Here is a 23,987-nt window from a genome sequence, read left to right as displayed (position 1 = left end):
GCTGCACAGAAACCGTTGAAAGATGGCGCCAAAGATGGACGGAAACAAAGGGATTTCTGGGATGCGAAGTGATGCATTACGGGGCGTTGGGACAGGACCCAGAATGCCCGGCACCCACGCCCCCTTCCCACAACCCACGGCGCCAGAATGGGAAGAGGTGCTCTGTGGGATAGCTGCCCATAATGCACCTCTCCCAATAGCGCTGCAATTGCCGCAAATGTGGCCAAGACAGTACTCTGGCCAGCTATCAGTGTGGACAGACTGCAGCGCTTTCCCTACTCAGCTGCACGAAGTCAGGTTTAAGTCACAGCGCTGTACATCTGCAAGTGTAGCCAAGGCCTTACAGTGCATTTTCATTTAGTTTTTTTAAATGGAAGCACTTCCTTCCTTGTTACTTACTATGCAGATTTGCTTACAGAGTGTTCATCACACAGTGATTGCAGGAAGAAGGTTGCGTTGATGTTCATGTTTTCAGTGAGACAAGAAACGAAATGGGTGCGGGAGAGTTTCCCATTCTCAGTTCATCTTTTCTTTAATTAGAGAGGGACTAGAGACCCACCCTCCACAAGAAACCTACAAGAGAGGACAAAGGGGAGGAAATCTCTACAAGGTTCCCACTTGTTCGGGCGGGCGGGAAGGGGCAGGGTTTGCTCCTCTGTGGAACAGGCTGTAGGGCCAGCGCCTAAATCCTGGGGTCCCCAGGAATCTGCATGGATCCTGGGAGAGTCAAAAGCAATGAAGCAGAGGCCCTGTTTCTCTGAGCTGCCTGAGTTTCTAGTGATTCCTCCCCATGTGCCCTGTTGTCACTTCAATCAATGCACAGGGCTTCCAAAACTAGCAGCTAATCCTTGAGCCCTGCCTTTAAGAGGGACCCTCACCCCAGAGAAGGGGGTGGGCACTGAAATACTGGGCTGTTGTATCCACCTGGGAGAATCTCTGCAGGGCTGGCAAGTGGGACAATGAATACCCTCCTTGCGCCTGCCCTGATCCTACTCACCCACTACCTGCTCTTTATCCCCAGGCAGATCTCTGTGGGGTCTAGGAAAGCGCTGCCACACAACTAGCTGACCCTCAGCTGTTTCACATAAGGGCCCTATCTATGCACAGATCCCAGGAATACAACACCCAGGCCTAGGGTTGCCAGATGTCCGTTTTTTGACTGGAACACCCAGTCAAAAAGGGACTGTGGCGGCTTTGGTCGGCGCCAGACGTTAGAAGTCCGGCTGGCAGCATAGCGGGGGTCCGGGGCTAAGGCAGGCTCCCTGCCTGCCCGAGCTCTGCACGGCTCCTGGAATCGGCTGCCAGGTCCCTGCAGCCCCTAGATGCATGGGCGGCCAGGGAGGCTCCGCGTACTGTCCCTGCCCAAGTACTGGCTCTGCAGCTCTTATTGGCTGGGAACCACAACCAATGGGAACTGCAGGAGCAGTACCTGCGGGTGCGAGGGCAGTGCGCAGAACCTCCCTGGCCACCCATGCACCTAGGGGCTGAAGGGACCTGTGGGAGCTGTGGTAAGTGCTACCAGGGCCCTGCATTCCGAACCTCCTCTTGCATTCCAACCGCCTGGCCCAGTCCAGAGTCCCCTCCTGCACCCAAACTCCCTCCCGGAGGTCGCACCCCCTCTAGGCCCCTTCCCCAACCCTGAGCCCCCTTCTACACTCCAAACCCCTCATCCCTGGCCCCACCCCAGAGCCCACAGCTCCAGCCGGAGCCCTCAGCGTCCCCACACCGCAACCCCCTGCCCCAGCCCAGAGCCCCTTCCTGCACCCCAAATCCCTCATCCCTAGCCCCACCCCAGAGTCCACACCCCCAGCCGGAGCCTGCACCCCCTACCGCACTTTGAACCCCTCAGCCCACAGCCCCTTCCTACACTCCAAACCCCTCATCCCTGGCCCCACCCCAGAGCCCACAGCTCCAGCCGGAGCCCTCACCGTCCCCACACCGCAACCCCCTGCCCCAGCCCAGAGCCCCTGCCTGCACCCCAAATCCCTCATCCCTGGCCCCACCCCAGAGTCCACACCCCCAGCCGGAGCCTGCACCCCCCTCCCACACCTCAACCCCCTGCTCCAGCCCGGTGAGAGTGGGGGAGAGTGAGCGACGGAGGGAGGGGGGATGGAGTGAGTGGGGGCGGGGCAGGGGTGTTTGAATCATGGGGTTTACAAAGCACAGAGTTAGAGGCCAGTCAAATATGAATGTAGTTAAAACTCAGGCATGATCAGACCCGGGTGTTTATTTAGGCTCAATGATACTGATTTGTAATAAAATGAAAATTCAGCAGCCTCGCCAGATGTGCTATGCTATTGAGAACAATGTCAAGGCCAGTGTTTTCCTTTTCATCTTTCTTTCCCCCAATTCCTTCTGTCTTTCTGCTCTCACAGGAGGGTTGCTTCCAATAACACTCACACCCAGCCAGGCCAATTTGAATTTTTAATTAAATTTTTTTTTTTCCTGAATCAGCCAATCCTGATTCCCAGGAGTTAACCTGATTCAGGGGAAGGGTCCAGCTGACACGAAATGGACAAACCTGCATATGGTGAGCAGACTTTGGCCTTGGCTTTCATTTTCTTTCCAGGAAAATGAAAAAGTAGCTTTGTCTCCAGAGAAGGAAAGAGAAAAGGCTTTCCTTGGAAAAATGAGACTGCAAAGGGGGGAAAAAAAAAAAGCATAACATTAAACCCTCCTGCCCAGCTTACAGCCGGTAATTCAGCTTTGCTTGGCTTTTTCAGGCCCAGATAGTTTGAGAGATTACTTAATCAGGAGCAGCACCTTACATTACCGTATGCCTACAGTGGGTGTGACTGCAGCGCAGGAAGACACACCTGAGCTAGCTTTAGGCCTGGTCTACACCTAAAACGTTAGCTTGACCTACGACATCGCTCAGGGCTGTGAAAAATGTCATGCCCTGTGTGGCATAGGGCGACTCATCCCCTCTGTAGATGCAGCTAGATCGAGGGGAGCCCACCTCTCCAGGGGATGGAATTACTACAGCGATGGAACAACCCTTTCTGTCGCTGTAGTACGGGTCTACACTGCAGCACTTGCAGTGTTGATATACCCTTAATCTAGGTAGCTTGGGTGCCCGAACAGTGAAGCTACAGAAGCACGGGAAGTTTACTCACAGGACTAACCCACACTGAAGCGGGCACTGCCACAACTGTTCCGGTGCCCAAGCTAGCTAGATTAGCCCAGCTAGCATTATGGCTATTTGAGCTACACTCACATGCCGTCATTACAGTGTAATCATACATACGCTTAGTCACCTGTTTAATTCCAGCTCAGTAAGGGCTGCTCTACATACTGTTTTGCACCAGTAAACTAAATTGAGCTCAACCCTAATTCAGTTAGATCTGTGCATCCCCCTTGCCTGGAGGCAGTTCTATGTGGATATAGCTGTCAAGGGCGTAGCCAGATGGAGGGAACAGGGGGAGCGATAAAAAAAAAAAAGGCGCCACCCGCTGCGGCGCTTTTACTCACCCGGCGGCGCTCCGGGTCTTCGGCGGCACTGAAGGACCCGCCGCTGAAATGCTGCCGAAGACCCACGGAGCGAGTGAAGGTCCCGCCGCCGAAGTGCCGCCGGGTGAGTAAAAGCGCCTCAGCAGGTGGCGCCTTTTTTTTTTGATCACTCTCCCTGCTCCCTTCAGGTGCCATTTGTGCTCAGTGGGGAAGCGGCCGCTGCCCTGCTCCCCCCTAGCTACACCACTGATAGCTGTGTCCATAAGAGGGGGTTACACTGACTTCACTACAGCTGTTTTTTATACTGATTTAGTTACGCTAGTGAAAAAAGTGTGTGCAGACAAGTTGTGAGTAATGACTGCCTCAAGGCTGGGATGGATGTCTGGTACCTGTGACCTTGCAAATCCTTGGCCTCTCTGTTAGGGCTGTTTACAAGGTAGGCAATTGGGTGATGGTGGCACTGGTCCATTAGCAACCAAGGACTAGATTTGTAAAGGTTTTTAGGTGCCTAAAGATGCAGTTCAGTGCCTAAAGATCTATAAAAATCTGGCCCCAGCTTCATTCACATAGGCCCGAAAGGTTGTTTATTTTTCTTTCGCAATGCTCTGTTTGGCCTGAGAAGACTTCTTAGACTAATACGAAGCAGTCGCATGAGTCAGCGAGAGGCCCATTGGCGGGGTTGTGTGGAGAAATTGAGAATTTGCTCTGGTACTTTGGCACCATCTACACATTTTATGGAAGAAAAGAGAAACCTGCTCCCCCCTGACTCTCCAAAGGGACAAGGTATTGGTGGGAATGGTGTAAGGAGCAGTCTGACACCCAGGTGCTGACTTTTGTTTTTGCTGGTGGGTTCTCCTCTGCCTCCCCAGTTTGAGCAGTGGGCGGGGCCGTGTGTGGAAGAGGTCGAGCGGGGGTGTGGCCTCAGGGCAGAGCACAGGCAGGGCCTCTGGGCGGGGTAGGGGGAAGAGGCTGAGCAGAAGTGGGGCCTCAGGGCAGAGCGTGGGTGGAGCTGGGGGCAGGGCAATAGTCCAGGCACAGGGGCCCCCAAAAGTTTAATCTGGCCCTGCGGGTGCTGAGCACCTCCTATTTTTTTCGGTGGGTGCTTGAGCCCCAGAGCACCCATGGAGTTGGCACCCATGGTCTGACAGGAAGCTGTGTCTCAGAGTGGAGAACCTTTCCTGTCTCTGCTGCTGTGGAACATACCCTGATCTTAGCGTGCAGGAGATTCTCATTAGAGACAAAGGGCCAGAGCCACCCGCTGAACTCCTCCTGCAGGGCGGGAGGAAGACACTCTGCCAGAGGGGTGCTTAACATCACATCATCCCCTCCACTACAGACGACCAGAATAGCACCCAAAGACTGGGCGGCACTGTTCAGGGATGGGGAGCAGAAGGGCCTTGTGACTTGCCCCACAATAGCACAAAGCTGGCATCCCATGCAGTAATGCCTGTGAGAAGGCAGTACTGAAAACGCAGCCTGCTCTCCCTCAGTGGACAGAGAGCGTGCAGCTCCTTGCACAAGCAGGTATGAATCTCGCCCCAGTGGTAAAGCGGCAAAGAGCACTTCATTCCAACGACAGTATCACTGCACTTTCATCGGTAAAACTTTTGTCACTTGGGTGTGAAAAAAATAACCCCCTTTAGCGATGAAAAGTGCCAGTCTGGACAGTGCTTTGTCGGTGGGAGACAAAGCTACCACCCCTTGTTGGGGGGTGATTTTATTTTGTCGGCAAGAGAGCTCCCTGCCATAGTGGAAGAGCTGTGCCGCTGTAAGGTGTGCAGTGTAGGCATAGCCTCAATCATGAGCACTGAGTGGGACTATACACTTCTAGGGGCATTTGACTCTGTTCTTAGCTCTGGGAGAATGTAGCCAACATTCCCAGCTTCCAACACTTTTCGAGGCAGGAGGATGCTGGATGTTTTAAGGGTGTGTTTAAATTATACAACAGATTTTTCCCCCTGTGGCTAACTCCTCCACACTGCGAGCTGTACGTGTTATGTGGGCGGAAGAGAGAATTAATTAGTCATCAGGACTGTCTCTGGTTCGTAAAACCTGCTTCACAATGCAAAATTAGCTCCTACCTTCCAGGGGTGCTGGAACAATTTGTATAGTGGAGGTGCTGAGAGCCATTGAACCAAACTGTAAACCCTGTACATATAATGAAAGCACTTCAAGCCAGAGGGTGCTGCAGTTCCCCCAGCACCCCTAGTTCCAGCACCTATGCTACCTTCTGTAAGGACCTCTTTCAGCGGCAATACTTGTTTCCAAAGACAAATGCGTATTAGTATAGGTATCTACTACTATGTAATCTACTGCCTCAAGAAAACCTCTGGGAAACAGAAAAGAGAGGAAGGTAATATATAGTCTACACCTTCAGGTCTCTGCCCATGCTTCTGTCTGCTCTCAGTTCATCCCAGATGGGCAAGATGTCACGGTCAGAGTGACCACGAGAAGGAAACAATCTCAGCAGTAGTTCAGGTCACACGGCATGAGATGTCCCAGAGTATGGTGTGGAATAGACATAGAATGAAATCTAACTCCACCCAGGTGTGCTCATGTTAGTTGTAATTTGTATGGTGCACATGCAGCAGGTAACTTACATGAATGTGGGTTAATGTGATGCACAAGGCTTGAATACCAGTGGGTCCCTGTCCTGCAGCTAAATGAATAATCACTGGGTTGTTTGGTACCTGTCCTGTTTCAGTGAAGTGAAAAGTTAAGTCATGTCAGCATCTTGTGATGCAGCTTTTAGCCTCTTTCTAATTCTCAGCCAGACTGCAGAGCCTCCTCCTCGTTTTCTTTCCATCCTATTTCCAAGTTGGGAAGAAGGTTCTGGCACATGGTGCTGAGTTTGGCTGGGATACAAATCATTAGAACTCAGTAGATCAGATTCATCCCTGCGGTGAAACTCCACTGAAGTCAGCATAGTTACTGCAGGGGCGAATTTGGCCTAGTATGTAACCAGATGTGACATTGTGGAATGGAATCCTAGGCAATAGGTAAGGCACTCAAGGCCTGGAGAGGGGCATATATCACCAGTCTGCAGCAGCATCCTGTGGCCAACCCGGGAGTGTTACGACAGAGGCTGATGGGAGCATCGCTTAGGAAATGAAGAATATGGGGAGCTCCCAGAGAATCCTTCCTCTAAAATGTTTGAGAGCTAGAACTTTTTCTGATAAACCTCCTCCTCCTCACCCTCCATTTTTTTGCTTTAGATCAGCAATCATTTACAGTACAGAAGCAGCGAAGTGAACCAAACTCTCTGTAAAGACCAGAAAGTGACGTTGGTAGAAAAAACACCTCTGCGTCCTGGTGGCCATTCTGTTCAGCTGTCAGTTTGAGTGCAGCACAGCTGTGCTGTGATGACATAAGCTCTTTGAAAGCAGCGTTCTTTTTAGTTAAGATTATAACACAACTAACGGTTTGCTTGTCCACCGGCCAAACTGCAAACTTGTGTTAAAACTAGTGGCTTGTGATCCACACACAAAAAAAGTGAAATGTTCAGCTTGGGATCATCAAGATCCAACTGTGGAAATTAACAAGGGGAGTTGGGCAGTTTGAAAAAAAATCTCAGTTTGTTTGGATTTTCCATCCAATCATTCCCCCGGCTGTAGCTAGGAGTTGATAGAATCACAGATGTTAGAGCTGGAAAAGATCTATTTATTAGGTCATCTAATCCATTTCCCTGCCAATGCAGGATTGTTCCCTACAGTATGTTTTCCCTATTCCTAGTCTATTGGTCATGGAATGAAGGACTTGACTTGAGGGCACTTTTGACTACTAACAGTAATTTTTAAATGTTGAAAATGATATTTAATAATGTTGAATAAAATACATTGTTTATTTCCACTTTAAAAAGTATTTCAACAAGAAAAGGAACACTATTTAGTGCCAATGTAAAAGTAGCTATAAAAAGTGTGTGTGTGTGTGTGTGTGTGTGTGTACGTGCGCACACACCTGTGTGCAATGAAAAAGGTCTCTTTGGACTATCCATACGAAATACAGAGCATAAATAAGATTCAGCTAACCAGCCACAAGGTGACACTGTTTCACACAAATCTACTGAAAGGGCACTTATCTGAATGTAAAAAGGACCAAATCAGATTTCTAAAAGTATATTACAATCCATTGGACTATGACTACTAAGTATTATATACTACCATTAACTATACCATCCCATACGCAGTGCTGTAATGTAATCACTTTATGTCTCTATTAAGTAGGTGCTACTATAACACTGCAGAAGGCTATTAAAAAAAAAAAAAAAGATTGCTTGCACATTTTCCATGTTAGGAAGCCAGGAGCGTGATGAATGAGGCCATGGCATCACAGTCCTTTCTGGTTTCCATAGAGAGCTGCCACCACGTCCTGTACTATGGCAGCTTTTGTAAAACCACAAATATTCTTTTTGAGCTGAGCAAAGAAAAGTGAGACAGAAAAACAAGAGTGATCACTCACGCTCTAGATGGGTGAGTGGGTGGCTGAAATTAAATGGAAGTTTAAAAAGGAATGGTTTCAGAGGGGCAGCCGTGTTAGTCTGTATCAGCAAAAACAATGAGGAGTCCTTGTGGCACCTCAGAAACTAACAAATTTATTAGTCTCTAAGGTGCCACAAGGACTCCTCGTTTTTTTAAAAAGGAATGGTGACTGCTGTCAGAGTGATCCAGGGGTCCCAAAAGAATAAGAATCAGGAGATTTTGGTTCTATTCCTAACTCTGCTGCTAGCCTCAGTTTCCCTATCTCTATAATCAGAATAATACCAGTCCATGTATGAGAACTGCTTTGAAATTTCAGATGAAAATGCTCAGCGCTCCAGGTTGCAAAGGAAAAAATCCCTGACCTAACCTGAGAGTTAATTCTCTTTGCAAAGCCCCTGTAATTGTTTGTTTCTCTTCAAATGACTTGGGATGGGGGAGAGTTGAGAGTGCTTTTGTCAATTGTGTTAGCTCAATTGAGTTAGATTAACATAACTGAAAACCCTTCTTTCCACTGGTGTAGATACAAGCTGACATCTTTGAAGTCATGGTAGATGATCATGTTGTATCCTAGCCTCCTCACTATTCTAAGCCAATGGTGCACAAGCCTCTGTCCATGGGTGCCTCCAACCCACTGGGGTGTTTCTTGTGGCTCCTCGCTTTCTGCAGACTGTATGCTGTCATTTAAAAGTATTCCATTTGAACCAATGCAGACCTGTCTTAGGGCCAGACTGTGCCCTCCTCTCCTACCCTGAGTACCACCTTACTCTCCAAGGTGTTGTCATCATGCAGGTTTCCTCATGAGTCAGAGGCTCAGAATCTTGCCTCTTGTGAGTCTGTAAAGAGTTAGCCTGAAACTAGTGCTTTGAGAGATGGGAACTGACCCTGATTTATCTCAGGGTGGTGCTAACTCTGAAGCCTAATGTGATGGTGTAGATGTCAACATTCTTCACTAATATTTAAGTGAAATATCCAATTGATATGACTAGCCAATAGGGCTGGATATCAGAAATTATAGAAAAGATATGAAAAAGATATTAGGTGAATGGCTAATACCTTTAGAATACTTGAGCATATCTGTGAAGGACAGGAGTACTGGCAAAAGTGAGTTGGAGAGGGCAGAAAGGTACTGGGTTTGATAGATAAATCCTGCAAGGAGTTTCAGCAGCATCTTGTAAAAGGCTAAAAATAGTGCATGGTATCACATATCAGTATATGCTGTATCCACTTAGACTTAATTAGATGAATTCAGACATGTCTGCTTCAGCCTTAATTCTTCATTTCTTGGACCTTTATTGATTTGTCAGTTCAGCATTTTACTAATACTTACTCTTATGGATTAACTTTCTCTGGTTTATTTTTATAAAGAAAGTAACCCTGTTCATTACCTGTCATGACTGAGTGTAGTTTGCCAATTTACGTTATACATAAGAATATACAGAATATTAAAAATGTAGTTACTTAAAAAGAAGCCTACACATAACAGCCAAATTTCAACTGAGCTGTCTTATTTTTAAAACCACCACCACCAGCAATATTTGAGTGCACATGTTGGAACAAAAATAAAGAGCCGTATCCTCTAGCCCTTACATGAGTAAAGATTAATTAGTGAAGTCAATGGGATTGCTCATGAGTGAGAATTACTTATGTGAGTAAAGGTTCTAGGATCAAGCCTTAATTTTAAAATTGAGTGTGTTTGAGTTATAAGAGCAAAGAAAGGATATTAAACCTCTATTTTTCCGTGATGTCTAAATAAGACTTCGCTTTGAGGTTTGTTTGTTTTTAAATGTGCCCATGGTGATCGTCGACAAAATAATTACTCTGTTAGGAAATTATATCAAAGTTATCATTATCCCTTGCAAAAACAGAGTTTTACAATGGAAATACGAATATAATCTTAAAGTGAGACTGTCAGGGCTTTAAGCTTCCATTTAGCCTAACCTAAAAGTTGTTAGCATCTGATGGGGAAAGTCCTCTGAATTCTAAATATTTGTTACTATTTTTTAATCTATCAGTGTATTCCCACAATTTTTGTAGTCCCTCCTGCAGGAGCAGCATCTAACAAACAGATCACGGTTCTTGGTGCCCTTGGTATCATACTAAGGGGATACAGAAATTGAAGTTAATGTTGTCTTTGTTGGCTAGGATAGTTAATTTCAGCTCTATTCACAAGAAAATTCAATAGTTGCTGTATAGAATAAGACTGAGGTGTTGGTTGCTGTTTTTTTCTGATGGTACCATTGTTACTGCAGTGAACTGGCAAACATTAAAAGGTACTATATGTTTATATATGTTCAGGTTCAAAACTATTGCTTACATGACTGAACAAAGGAAAAATGTGCGCTGTGCTGTATGCTTTCTTTAATGACACTGGGATTCTTTTACAAGGAATTAATCGAAGGAGGAAAAAACCTTTTAATGGAGCACAGAAAACTGAGACTGGCATGACCCTTTCATGATTATATTTCCCCTAAAAGAGAGAAGGAATTTGGGGAAGAGCAACAGAAATGATAAAAGGGCGGCAGGGAATGATTTGTCAGGAAAGATAAAAAAGAACTGACTATGCTATAGCTTGGCAAACCACTGGCTACATCGACTGATATTACAATGATAGACTTTTCTAACGTCCACAGGGCCTAAGTAGAGAACCGGCAACGGAAAGAGAACTATCTAAGGGCTCACCCCACAACTTTAGCTGAAGGGCATAAACACCTAAGAGAGATGGAGAAGGAGCTACAACTAGGAGTAAAAGGATAAAATGAAAAGAAAGGGCGAATTAAGCTATGCAAATGTCCCCATAGAAAGGGGAGAGCCCTATAGCTTCGGATGCTGATCTGCAGATGTTATAGGAACTGGTTCTGCATTGAACTCAGGGAACTGGGCTGGTTGGGACACCCCTCCCAAGGAGGCAGGCTAGCTGGGAATCCCAGAAGAGATTAAATAGATAGGGGACCTGTGACAGTGTACCCCATAAGGCTTTATGGGGAGGGGGTGCTTATAAATGTATGTATGACATAACTGGAATATGTTTTATGCTGCCTGTGCCATGTAACATATCTCCGTAAGGGTTGTGATCTACTATATCTATTCATCCTATTTGTACGTATATATCATTTTCTACTCAAGCTTAAGAGTATGTGGTGTATGCTTGCATGATTTCTAAGTAAGCTTTGTGAGGCATTTGGTCAGCTTCTTTAGGAAGGAATTTGCCAGGTTAAGTACCTGATCAGGAGACACTTAGGGAACAATGCATCTTGGAATGCTCCAATCCACATGAGAAGTCTTCCTGGAGACATGCAAGATGCCATGTGGACAATGCAAAGACTGAGTCATGCAGGGGCATGTGACTTGCCCAGGTGACTCCAAAACTCCATCTTGGAGCTGGGCTTTGCAGAGGAGGGAGGTCTCCACCCACAAGAGAGAGTCTACTTAAACCTGTGGGAGACCCCTCCATTTTGTCTTCAGCTGGCTAAAGAAGGAGCCTCTCCACCCCCCCCAGGATACTTGAAGGAGACTGAAACAAAGGACAGTAACTACAGGGGGTGTGAGTGATTGCTGGACCCAGGCTAAAAGGAGATTAGCCTGTAGAAGGGAGCATTCTGGAACTGGTGAGGAAAGTATCTGTATTCAGTTTGTTTAGGCATAGATCTGCGCATTTTGTTTTATTTTGCTTGTGACTTACTTTGTTCTGTCTGTTACTACTTTGAACCACTTAAATCCTACTGTCTGTATTTAATAAAATCACTTTCTATTTAGTAATTCACTCAGAGTATGTATTAATACCTGGGGGAGCAAACAACTGTGCATATCTCTCTATCAGTGTTATAGAGGGCGAACAATTTATGAGTTTGCCCTGTATAAGCTTTATACAGGGTAAAACGGATTTATCTGGGTTTAGACCCCATTGGGAGTTGGGCATCTGAGTGCTAAAGACAAGCGCACTTCTGTACGCTGTTTTCAGGTAAACTTGCAGCTTTGGGACAAGTGATTCAGACCCTGGGTCTGTGTCTGGAGCCAAACAGGAGTGTCTGGCTCAGCAAGACAGGGTGCTGGAGTCCTGAGCTGGCAGGGAAAACAGGAGCAGGGGTAGTCTTTGCACATCGGGTGGCAGCTCCCAAGGGGGTTTCTGTGATCCAACCCGTCACAGTGGCGTAGTCGAGCAGGATCTGTGCACAGTTGATTGCTTTGAGATACTGGTAGTGATTTTAAGTGAGTTTTAAGTGTGGTGGCTGGAGAACAGACAAAGTGGTTACTGGTTTGTTATTTTCTGTTTGCTTATTTCGGGCAAGGGAAGTAGGGACAGTAAAGGAAGCTCTCTGGTAACTAAGAATCCCCTGAGCTGAGTGCATCTCAGTTTCAGTGAACTGCAGAGGGGTTGTGGCCCAGCACAAGAAAGCAGGACAATGAGTACTAGTGATCTCAGTTCCAGTGAACTGCAGAGTGGTTGTAGCCCAGCACGAGAAAGCAGGACAATGAGTACCAGTGACGCGGCTATTAAACTAAAGCTGGCCAGGTTGGAAGCAAAAGAGAGAGAAAGTGAACATAAGAGACGGCTGGAACTAAGACAATTAGAAATTAGTGCCATGGAGGCAGAACATGCAAGGGAAGAGGCTGCCCACAAGAGAGCTATGGAGGTAGAGGCAGCGAGGGCGGAGGCAGAGGCAGCGAGAGAGGCAGCGAGGGCGGAGGCAGAGGCAGCGAGAGAGGCAGCGAGGGCGGAGGCAGAGGCAGCGAGAGTGGAGGCAGAGGCAGCGAGAGAGGCAGCGAGGGCGGAGGCAGAGGCAGCTGCCCACGAGAGGGCTATGGAGGCCCAGAGGGAGGCCCGGAAACATGAACTGGCTGTTATGGAGTCAAAGAGACGAAACCCTCCCCCTGCTGGCTCCACTTCCCCAAAAATCCACAAATGGGAGCGGCTATGTCCACAGTATGACGAGTCCAGCGATATCGCCGAATATTTCATCACCTTTGAGAGACTGTGCACCCTCCATGCCATCCCTGAAGATCAGAAGATGACCACATTGATAGCAAAATTGACTGGCAGAGCTCTGGACATATTCAATAAGATGCCTATTGATGATGCTTCAAACTATGGTAAATTTAAGGAACTGGTTTTGAAACAGTTTCAGGTTACACCTGAAACCTACAGGGTTAAATTCAGGAGCCTTAAGAGGGGATCTGGATTAAGTAATGTGGCTTATGCCAATGAAATGAGAGATTTGGTAGATAAATGGGTGCGGGGGAGAGGCATTACCAGCTTTGAAGGGATGTGTGATCTAGTTACTCAGGAACATTTCCTGAATATGTGCAGTGATGAGGTAAAACAGTATTTGTGGGACAAAAAGGTAAATGCAGTGGGTGAACTAGCTGAGTATGCTGACTCTTATGAACAAGCCCAAGCTGCAATCAAACACAAACCACTGGCAGAAGGGTATAAGGTTGGGGGAAAGCAGAATCACCGTTTTGCCCCTGGGTCTGGGAAAAAAGAGGCTGGGCGGTCACCTCCCCATTCCCCTGGTACTCGACCCAAATTTCCTGTGCAAGCAGAGGAGCCCAAGAGGTGCTATCATTGTAAGTCCACTGCGCACCTGAGGAATAAGTGTCCCTTACTGAGTGAAGCTGCGGCTTCTCAGAGCCAGGCTGTGGCCTCTTTCCACACAGGGTTTGTAAAGCTTGCTTCCACACAACCCAGCAATGAGCATATGCATGCTGTTAAATTGAATGGTCAGATGCTTCTTGGATTAAGGGACACGGGTGCTGAGATTTCTGTGGTCAGGAGGGACCTAATCCAGGAGAAGGATCTGTTGCCAGGTAAAATGGCAGAATTAGAGCTGGTAGGGGGTTACAAAGTCCTTGCACCTTTAGCTAAAGTACACATGCAAACTCGGGATTTGCAGGCTGAGCTGACTGTTGCAACGGTGGCAAACAATTTTGCACCGTTTCTACTGGGGAATGATTTCTTTAGTGTGGCAGAATCTGTCCCAGGGTTGGTTAGCAGTGAGAAGGAATCTTGTGCTAAAAGCTCCAGAGGGGGGGGTGAAGTCACACGGACTGCTGGGGGAATAGGAGAGTGTCTCTTAGGTTCCTCTGCAGCAGTAAAGGATGCAGCTTCGGGGGCAGGGCTGGTTGTGGCCAGTTCCTGTAGCCCTGGGGCTCAAGGGAAGTTCCAGAGGGAGGAGCTGGATGAAGCCAGCTCCTGTCCCGTAATCATCTCCCCTGGGGAGGGGGATGTACCACCTTGTAGCAAGGAGGCCACCACAGCTGCTGACTGCCAGGAAGTTGCAGGTCAGCAGGGGGCTGGGCCTGCCCTGGGGTGCACAGAGGCGTGTGTCCCAAAGGTGGAAGTTGGGGTCCTGGGGACCGCTGTGGTGGGAACAGGCCCCAAGGACTCTATAGCTGAGTGCCAGCCCAACCCGAGTGGAAGGGGAGGGATTTTGCTGGCCAGCGAAAGGTCTGTCGTAGCTGGTAGCTGTGAGTCCACAGCTGGGGCAGGATCACCTTCCCTTTCAGGGGACACAAGAGTGTCGGACCCAGAGGGGAGATCAAAGAGGGAAGCCCAGATGGAAGGTCAGGGGGGGCCAGAGAGTCCACCCACCTTTTGTGGGGAGGGGCTTTCCCAGGAGGAGGGTGAAAAGTCTGCATTCGAAATGCCAGCCCCCTCTCCTGTGGATCAGGTTTTAAGGGAAACCTGGGGGTCAGGCCTCCAGGGTGAGGGGGTCTATCCAGCTGACCCATTGGAAACAGAAAGTGGGGTGCCCAAAGGGGTCCAGAGCACCCCAGGGAAAGCTGCTGTTCTTGCTACACTTGCAAGAGATAAAACTCTCTCTCCAAGACAGGGGGGGGGAAATCTCTTCATGGGAGGAACTTCACAAGGGAGTGGGGCCCAGCCCAGAGAAACTCCAGAGGGAGGGGCCGAGGACAAGTATGGTTGTAGTACACCCTTTCCTGGCCAAAGACCCAAGCACATGCCCGAACTAGAAGTCTTCCCCAAAGAGGCAGAGGAATCTGCATCAGAGGGTCTACCAGAGGGCACAGAGAACTGGGAAAATGCAATGGGTGCTAAACAAGTCAAATTGAGTGAACGAAGTCTGTCCACTGTAGATTTGCTGTTAACCTTGTGTCTTTTGCTAATTCACCTATGGGATAAAACAAAAGAATTCACACTAGTGGTAAACCCTTTAAAGATGTGGAACATATTTGATTTGTGGAATAAGCTGTTATACATGCTGGGGATGGTGACAGGACAGCCCCACCAGCGTGTTACTTTACAGCCCATACCTGTAAAAAGCAGCAAAAGCATAACAGGCCTATGCTGCTGTGTAGAAGGGGAAACTGAGGCACACCGCCTCATGGCATTGGTGGCTAAATGCCAAGATACCTCCACGTTAATGAGTATTGCTGCCTGCATTCTGTTAGCAATACTACATCCCTACCTGTTTGCAAGCATCTGGGGACCAGGGACCCCAAAACGGGCTAGAACCCCCAGGAGTGACACCATATGGTTTCAAGGTACTGAAAGGAAGTGTGACCAGAAACAAACAGAAATTTTACAGGTACTGCCTCCGCCATGGACAGTGTCCAAGTCTCTGGCAGTAAGTTCAGGGGGAGGGTGTGACAGTGTACCCCATAAGGCTTTATGGGGAGGGGGTGCTTATAAATGTATGTATGACATAACTGGAATATGTTTTATGCTGCCTGTGCCATGTAACATATCTCCGTAAGGGTTGTGATCTACTATATCTATTCATCCTATTTGTACGTATATATCATTTTCTACTCAAGCTTAAGAGTATGTGGTGTATGCTTGCATGATTTCTAAGTAAGCTTTGTGAGGCATTTGGTCAGCTTCTTTAGGAAGGAATTTGCCAGGTTAAGTACCTGATCAGGAGACACTTAGGGAACAATGCATCTTGGAATGCTCCAATCCACATGAGAAGTCTTCCTGGAGACATGCAAGATGCCATGTGGACAATGCAAAGACTGAGTCATGCAGGGGCATGTGACTTGCCCAGGTGACTCCAAAACTCCATCTTGGAGCTGGGCTTTGCAGAGGAGGGAGGTCTCCACCCACAAGAGAGAGTCTACTTAAACCTGTGGGAGACCCCTCCATTTTGTCTTCAGCTGGCTAAAGAAGGAGCCTCTCCACCCCCCCCAGGATACTTGAAGGAGACTGAAACAAAGGACAGTAACTACAGGGGGTGTGAGTGATTGCTGGACCCAGGCTAAAAGGAGATTAGCCTGTAGAAGGGAGCATTCTGGAACTGGTGAGGAAAGTATCTGTATTCAGTTTGTTTAGGCATAGATCTGCGCATTTTGTTTTATTTTGCTTGTGACTTACTTTGTTCTGTCTGTTACTACTTTGAACCACTTAAATCCTACTGTCTGTATTTAATAAAATCACTTTCTATTTAGTAATTCACTCAGAGTATGTATTAATACCTGGGGGAGCAAACAACTGTGCATATCTCTCTATCAGTGTTATAGAGGGCGAACAATTTATGAGTTTGCCCTGTATAAGCTTTATACAGGGTAAAACGGATTTATCTGGGTTTAGACCCCATTGGGAGTTGGGCATCTGAGTGCTAAAGACAAGCGCACTTCTGTACGCTGTTTTCAGGTAAACTTGCAGCTTTGGGACAAGTGATTCAGACCCTGGGTCTGTGTCTGGAGCCAAACAGGAGTGTCTGGCTCAGCAAGACAGGGTGCTGGAGTCCTGAGCTGGCAGGGAAAACAGGAGCAGGGGTAGTCTTTGCACATCGGGTGGCAGCTCCCAAGGGGGTTTCTGTGATCCAACCCGTCACAGGACCTGCAAAGGAAATGGGTTAGCTGGGTGATAGGTTATAGGGGGACTTCCAAGGGGGGCAGGCTGGCTGGATCCCAGGGTATTGGGTTAGAATGGGAGTCCAAGTGAGGGATGGGGCTAGGTGGATCCTCAGGGCAGTGGGTTAGATGGGATCCTGGAGGGATGGGGCTCACTGGATGCAAAGGGCATGGGTTGATGGGGCCCTGGGGGGTGAGCCAGAGGGGACACCAGGGGCGGGATGGGTTGTCTGGAACCTTCAGCCTTGGGGCCTGGGGGTGGGCTGGCTTTCCCCCCAGGCAATGGGCCCCAGGGCAGTGGGGTAGAGTGAGCTCCTGGGGGAGTTGGGCTGGCTAGATCCCAGGGTCATGAACCCTGGGACCATGTGTTAGAGGGGGAACTGGGAGGACGGGCTGACTGGTGATGGGCCCCAGGAGGAACTGGCTCTGGCTGGCTGGGGCCTGGAGGGACAGGCTGGCTGGATCCAATGGTGCTGGAACTAGGGCTGCTGCCGCACCCTCTGGCTTTGAAATAGTATAACGAACACCAAATACATGGTTTGTTATAAATAAATGATCTGGAGAAAGGGGTAAACAGTGAGGTGGAAAAGTTTGCAGACGATACTAAACTGCTCAAGATAGTTAAGTCCAAAGCAGACTGTGACGAACTTCAAAAAGATCTCACAAAACTAAGTGATTGGGCAACAAAATGGCAAATGAAATTTAATGTGGATAAATGTAAAGTAATGCACATTGGAAAAAATAACCCCAACTATACATACAATATGATGGGAGCTAATTTAGCTACAACAAGTCAGGAAAAAGATCTTGGAGTCATCGTGGATAGTTCTCTGAAGATGTCCACGCAGTGTGCAGAGGCGGTCAAAAAAGCAAACAGGATGTTAAGTATCTACCCCCAGTGCTACCCCCTGATACTTGACACCATGCAAGGCACTAAATTTAGCCGTATGGAGTGGAAATCCATCAACCTCAACAAAAAACTTGCACAGATACAGACAGACATCATCTTCCTCTCCAAATGCAAACAGATGGACATCATACCAAAAGGACTGAAGGTAAAAAATCCATTGCAATCAACATACTACATTGAGTATGGTGAGAGACTGTGCCACACACTCTCAAAGAAACTGAGGAACCACCTGATCAGCATCCTGTACAGCAGACAGGAGAAGATAAAGAATGAGCTCTCAGAACTGGAGACTCTCATACAATACCAACCTTCCACACAAACTTCCACGTGGCTGGACTTTACAAAAATGAGACAAGCCATTTACAATGCACACTTCACTTCTCTACAGAGGAAAAAGGACAGTAAGCTATCTAAACTAATACCTGCCACTGGGGGCTATAACAATGGTACCCTCAACTCATCTAACAACATTGTCAATCTTTCCAACCACACACTTAGCCCAGCAGAAGAGTCTGTCCTATCTCGGGGACTCTCTTTCTGTCCCACCATCCCCACGAACATGATACAGTTCTGCGGTGATCTGGAAGCCTACTTTCGTCATCTCCGACTCAGGGAATATTTTCAACGCACCACTGAACAGTGCACTGACGCACAGGAACCCTCCTACCAACACTACAAGAAGAAGAACTCTGCGTGGACTCCTCCTGACGGTCGAAATGACAGACTGGACCTCTACATAGAGTGTTTCTGCAGACGTGCACAGGCTGAAATGTGGACAAACAACATCACTTGTCCCATAACCTCAGCCGTACAGAACGCAATGCCATCCACAGCCTCAGAAACAACTCTGACATTATCATCAAAGGGGCTGACAAAGGAGGTGCTGTAGTCATAATGAACAGGTCAGATTATGAACAGAAGGCTGCCAGGCAACTCTCCAAGACCACATTCTACAGGTCACTATCCTCTGATCCCACTGAGGAATACCAAAAGAAACTTCAGCTTGGAAAAGAGAAGACTAAGGGGGGATATGATAGAGGTATATAAAATCATGAGTGATGTGGAGAAAGTGGATAAGGAAAAGTTATTTACTTATTCCTATAGTACAAGACTAGGGGTCACCAAATGAAATTAATAGGCAGCAGGTTTAAAACAAATACAAGGAAGTTCTTCTTCACACAGTGCACAATCAACCTGTGGAACTCCTTGCCTGAGGAGGTTGTGAAGGCTAGGACTATAACAGCGTTTAAAAGAGAACTGGATAAATTCACGATGGTTAAGTCCATTAATGGCTATTAGCCAGGATGGGTAAGAAATGGTGTCACTAGCCTCTGTTTGTCAGAGGATGGAGATAGATGGCAGGAGAGAGATCACTTGATCATTGCCTATTAGGTCCACTCCCTCTGGGGCACCTGGTATTGGCCACTGTCGGTAGACAGGATACTGGGCTAGATGGACCTTTTGTCTGACCCAGTACAGCCGTTCTTATGGTTTCCATCATCAGCACCCCCCACTATAAAAACAGTTCTAGCACCTCTCGCTGGATCCCAGGGCGATGGGCCCCGGGGGGGACAGGTTGGCTGGATCCCAGGGCGATGGGCCCTCGGGGGGACAGGTTGGCTTGATCCCAGGGTGATGGGCCCCCGGGCGGACGGACAGGCTGGCTGGATCCCAGGGCGATGGGCCCCAGGTGGACAGGCTGGCTGGATCCCAGGGCGATGGGCCCCGGGGGGACGGGCTGGCTGGATCCCAGGGCGATGGGCACCGGGGGGACGGGCTGGCTGGATCACAAGGCGATGGGCACCGGGGGGGGGCGGGCTGGCTGGATCACAAGGCGATGGGCCCCAGTGGGACGGATTACTTGGGCCCGGGGCCGGGCTGGGTGGGCCCTGCCTCTCCTCCCTCTGGGTGCCTGGGCTTCGCTCTGCTCCGCTCCCGCCACCCCTTCGGGGTGGGGGTGTCACTTACCGGCTGGTCCCCTCCGGCGGCACCGCTGCCCCGGCCGCTCCCTGCTGCCACCGCCCCTGGGTGCCGGTCGTGGCCGGCCCAGGAGTCCCCGGCGGGCCCTCGGCGGGGCGGGCCCGGGATGGGGGCAGCCGGACCCCGGGCCGTGGGGAACAGCGCCCCCGGCTCCTCGCACTCAGCCAGCACCTCCTCCAGTAGCTCCCAGTCCGAGTCCTCCGCCGGGCCGCCCGGCTGCGGCCGCCGCCGGCTGCTGCTGGGCAGCTCCGTGGGGGCGGGCGCCTGGCTCCCCTTGGCCTCCTCGCCCTGCCCGCTGGGGGCGCTGCTGCTTCTGCCCCACCTGCCGGGACGATCCGCGCCGGGGCTGCAGCTCCGCTTCCTCCTGCTCCTGCTGCTCCCGCTGCCCATGCTGCCGCTGCTGCCCCCGGGCGCGGGGTGCTGGCGGGGCCTCCTAACGGGGTGACTCGCCTGGCTCGGATTCCACAGGCCAGCTGCTGCCGCTGCCTCGGAGCATCCTGGCTGCTGCTGGGGCAGGAGAGGCTGATCCCGGATCCCCTTTCTCTCCTCCCTGCCCCCCCCCCCCCTTTCCTTAGAAGTGAAGCGACTGACTCCTCCTGGGGAAGGTCCAGTAGTAGCAGCCAGCGAGCACAGGAGCAGCAGCCAGGGAACCTGCCCTCCCAGCTGCACGGAAAGGAAATCGGCTGTTTGGAAGCTGCGAATCCCAAGAATTTGCCCTCGAGAAGGAACCAACTGGGTGTAACCTCGCTGTGAATGTGAATGTGTGTGTGTGTGTGTGTTTGAACATGGTGTGTGTGTGTGTGTGTGTGTGTGTGTGTGTTTGAACATGGATTTTGTGTGTGTGTGTGAACATGGAGCCAGTTCAAAAACAGCCTGGAAAAAAATCTTCAAAAAAGGAAATACCACAAAGCAGTGCTCACAACTTCAATCTGCTGTTGGGTCTAGTCGGTGGAAACTATGACAAATAAACATGGATATTTTTATTTTTTTATTTTCGTGTGTGTGTGTGTGTGAGAGAGAGAGAGAGAGAGAGAGAGAGCCTGGACTGTAAAGTGAAAGGAGAGAAGAACTCAAAGCAAAAACTTTAGATTCAAACTTCAGTTTAGTCCAGAGAAATACAGCCTTTTCCTCTTCACTCTTCCCCCAGCACAATGTTTTCATATTCTCTCATGCTTTCCAATTCAGTTCCTTTAAGGGCAGGACAAAAATCAAGCTATTTATACAACATATTTGGACTCTTGAACATAACCAGGGCACTGGTCGGATTAATTGCAGAATAATTATGGATTTTGGACTGTAGGAAAGGACTGTGCTCTTTTGAAATTGCCCTTTCTAAAATGTGATTCAGATAGTTACCAAAAAGCCAAACAGGCTGAGAAAATAAGATCACACAGTAACTCATAAAAAGAATGTAGTATAAATTACAAATCAAAATATGCATTGATCCTTGGTTCACATTTCTCAAGGGGACAATAAATTGTTTCATATTATCTTCTTTTTTAATATGTGCTGTGTTTCACACCCCAGATGCATGCGATCTAGCCCAAAACTCATACTTTGGCTTCATATGGCTGTTATAGATCTCCAGATGGATAGTGTACAGGCTAGTCATACAAATTCTTCTTAAGACTGATCTGCCCTAGCAAATTGACCATTAAAAAAAATGGCTTTCAGTAGCAGCTCCTCTGAACTGGTATAAAAAATGGCTTACACTACACAAAACAATGTTTAATCCTGTTACAACCTGGCCCCATCCTCACTTTTGGATGGACATAATAAACAGACTCAAAGCCTGCCCCACATGCTTCTAAGCCCCTCTGAGTCTGGGTAGTGACTGGTATGGTTCCCATTATGGGTCTGTCAGGCATACTCCCAGGAGCACACCCCAAGTTTGGCACCCTTTAAGAGCAGTGGGATCCCACAGTTCAGCTACCTCTATCCTCCAGGCCAATGACCCAGCTCTCCTGAAGCCCCAATTATTTAGATATGTTCCCTCCCAGTGATCACCTGGCTCTGGGAACAGATTTCTAGTTAAACCCTTCAGGGCCAACATGGCAGGAAAGCAAGGGAACACAGGCTTAGCAAAGGAATTTCTTAACCACAGACACTTTACTCTTAGGCTATGTCTACACTACAGACCTTACAGTGGCAGAGCTGAACCGCTGCAGCTGCACCACTGTAAATTCTCCCATGCAGCTGCTCTGTGGTGGTGGGAGAGAGTTTTCATGTCGGCATAATTAAACCACCCCAGTGAGCGGTGGTCACTATGTCAGCAGGAGAGTGTCTCTCACCGATATAGCACTGTCCACACCTGCACTTCTGTTGGTGAAACTTATGTTGGTCAGAGGTATGTTTTTTTCACACACCCCTGACTGAAAAAAGTTTTACCGACAAAAGTGCTAGTGTAGACATAGCCTTAATAAAACACATGAGAGAGTTACAGAATCTTTGAAAAACAACAAAATCCAGAACTCACTCTGCTTAAACTGTTCTGACCCCGCTGTGAGGCCTGGGTTGGGTCAGTGTCTTTAGTCTGGGCAGCCCTTCCTACTTCTCTCTCCTTAGTCTGATCTTCTTGCATGTGGTAATAGTTTGATCCCTTGCTCAGAGATGCACGCACTTCTTAAAACACTGTCCCTTTTTTGCCCATGTGCTTCAGTGAGAGGAATTTCAGGCTCCAGCCCTGCTTCCCTGCCAATTGGCTTCTGTGTAGAGAGTCATTCAAAGTCAGTGGTCTACCAGGAGAAAACTCACTGCTTCAGTAGTGAACAGCCATTCACTGTTGATAGCTCGCTCATTGTTATCTCTGAGGTGTCCCACAACCCTGCGTGATCAGAACAGTGTCTGGAATAGACTGACCTTGTCAGGATCAGCCTAGTTTTCAACTCAAACTGGATGTCTTAATCTAACTTGGAGATTACAATAAGTGTAACCTTCACTCTGTCCTTCAATCAAAAATGGCATTCAAAAACCAAAGTGGAGTTCACAATTTGGCCCAGACACATCAGCAATCTGTCACAAATCCCATTTAAGAAATCTGATAGTAGAACTTTCAGGAAAACTGTTGTCCTGAAACAGCTTTACCCTGAGCAAAATCCTATTATCAGAAACCAGTAAGTAACATTAATTATTAAAAGAAAAAAATTCCATGTTATTATTATTATTCCAGTACCACCTACCAGCCCCAATCAGGCTTGGAGATCCATTGTTTTGGGCAGTTTATAACCACAGAATAAAAGCTGATCTCTGCCCTGAAGAGTTACAGTCTAATTAGCAGGGCCGGCTCCAGGCACCAGGCACCCAAGCACATGCTTGGGGCAGCACCTGGTAAGGGGTGGCGGGGGGAGCGCGGTGTGGCATTCCGCGGGGGGGGGGGGCGCCCCGGCGGCGCGGCGCTGGGGGGGGCGGGCTCCGGTTGCGCGGGGCTCGGCGAGGGGGCGGCGCGGGCGCAGCGCTGGAGGGGGGTTCCGGCGGCGCTCGGCGGGGGGGCGGGGGTGGGCTCCGGCGGCGCGGCGCTCGGCGGGGGGGCAGCGCAGGGCTCGGCGCTCAGGGGGGTTCCGGCGCTCGGTGGGGGTGCGGCGTGGGCGCGGCGCTGGAGGGGGGTTCCGGCGGCGCTTGGCAGGGGGCGGGCTCCGGCGGCGCGGCGCTCGGCGGGGGGGCAGCGCGGGGCTCGGCGCTCAGGGGGGTTCCAGCGCTCGGTGGGGGTGCGGCGCGGCGCTGGAGGGGGGTTCCGGCGGCGCTCGGCAGGGGGCGGGGGCAGGCTCTGGCGGCGCGGCACTGGGAGGGTGGCGGCGTGGGGCTTGGCGCTCGGGGGGGGGTTCCGGCAGTGCTCGGCGCAGGGGGGGGCGGGCTCCGGTGCTCGGCGGGGGGGCAGCGCGGTGCTTGGCGGGGGGGCTTGGGGGCGGCGCTTTTTTTTGCTGCTTGGGGCAGCAAAAAAGCTAGAGCCGGCCCTGCTAATTAGACAACACATACAACCAAACATAGACTTCATAACACAAACATAAGCATCCAAGCACTATCAGCAACATGTATTAATTGATGCCTTCCTGTCTTGGAAGTCTTTTATAATCAGGTAGATGTTTACTTACTGAAAACTTCAGATTAGTTTTTGGTACTATTTTTAGTGCCCTCCCTCCCCCCAATATATACTCTAATGTGGGAGAGAACTGAATAAGGGAGATCAGTCTAAATAGAAACCAGTGTAATCTGGAATGTATGCTGGTGTAGCAGGGAACATAAAAGGAGAAGAAAATTCAATAATGGAATAGTTAAAGCTAATACTGAACCTCCTTATAATTAAATTTGATTTGTTTCTACAATCTTTATGCACCTGAAGCTCCAAATGAATTTAAATG

General features: G+C 49.1%; 1 protein-coding gene across 1 annotated transcript in view; it reads right to left on the bottom strand.

Moving 5' to 3' along the window:
- CYS1 (cystin 1) overlaps positions 1–20,409 on the bottom strand; it is a 40,917-nt gene extending 20,508 nt beyond the window's left edge. The window contains exon 1 of the mRNA XM_024100562.3: positions 19,621–20,409. Coding sequence (XP_023956330.2) covers positions 19,621–20,022 — 402 coding nt within the window. The 5' untranslated portion in view covers positions 20,023–20,409. The remainder of the gene's footprint in view (positions 1–19,620) is intronic.
- Positions 20,410–23,987: the final 3,578 nt, after the last annotated feature.

Source organism: Chrysemys picta, chromosome 3, assembly GCF_011386835.1.
Source record: "Chrysemys picta bellii isolate R12L10 chromosome 3, ASM1138683v2, whole genome shotgun sequence".
Lineage (NCBI taxonomy): Eukaryota > Metazoa > Chordata > Testudines > Emydidae > Chrysemys > Chrysemys picta.
This window is presented reverse-complemented; position numbering and strand designations above follow the sequence as displayed.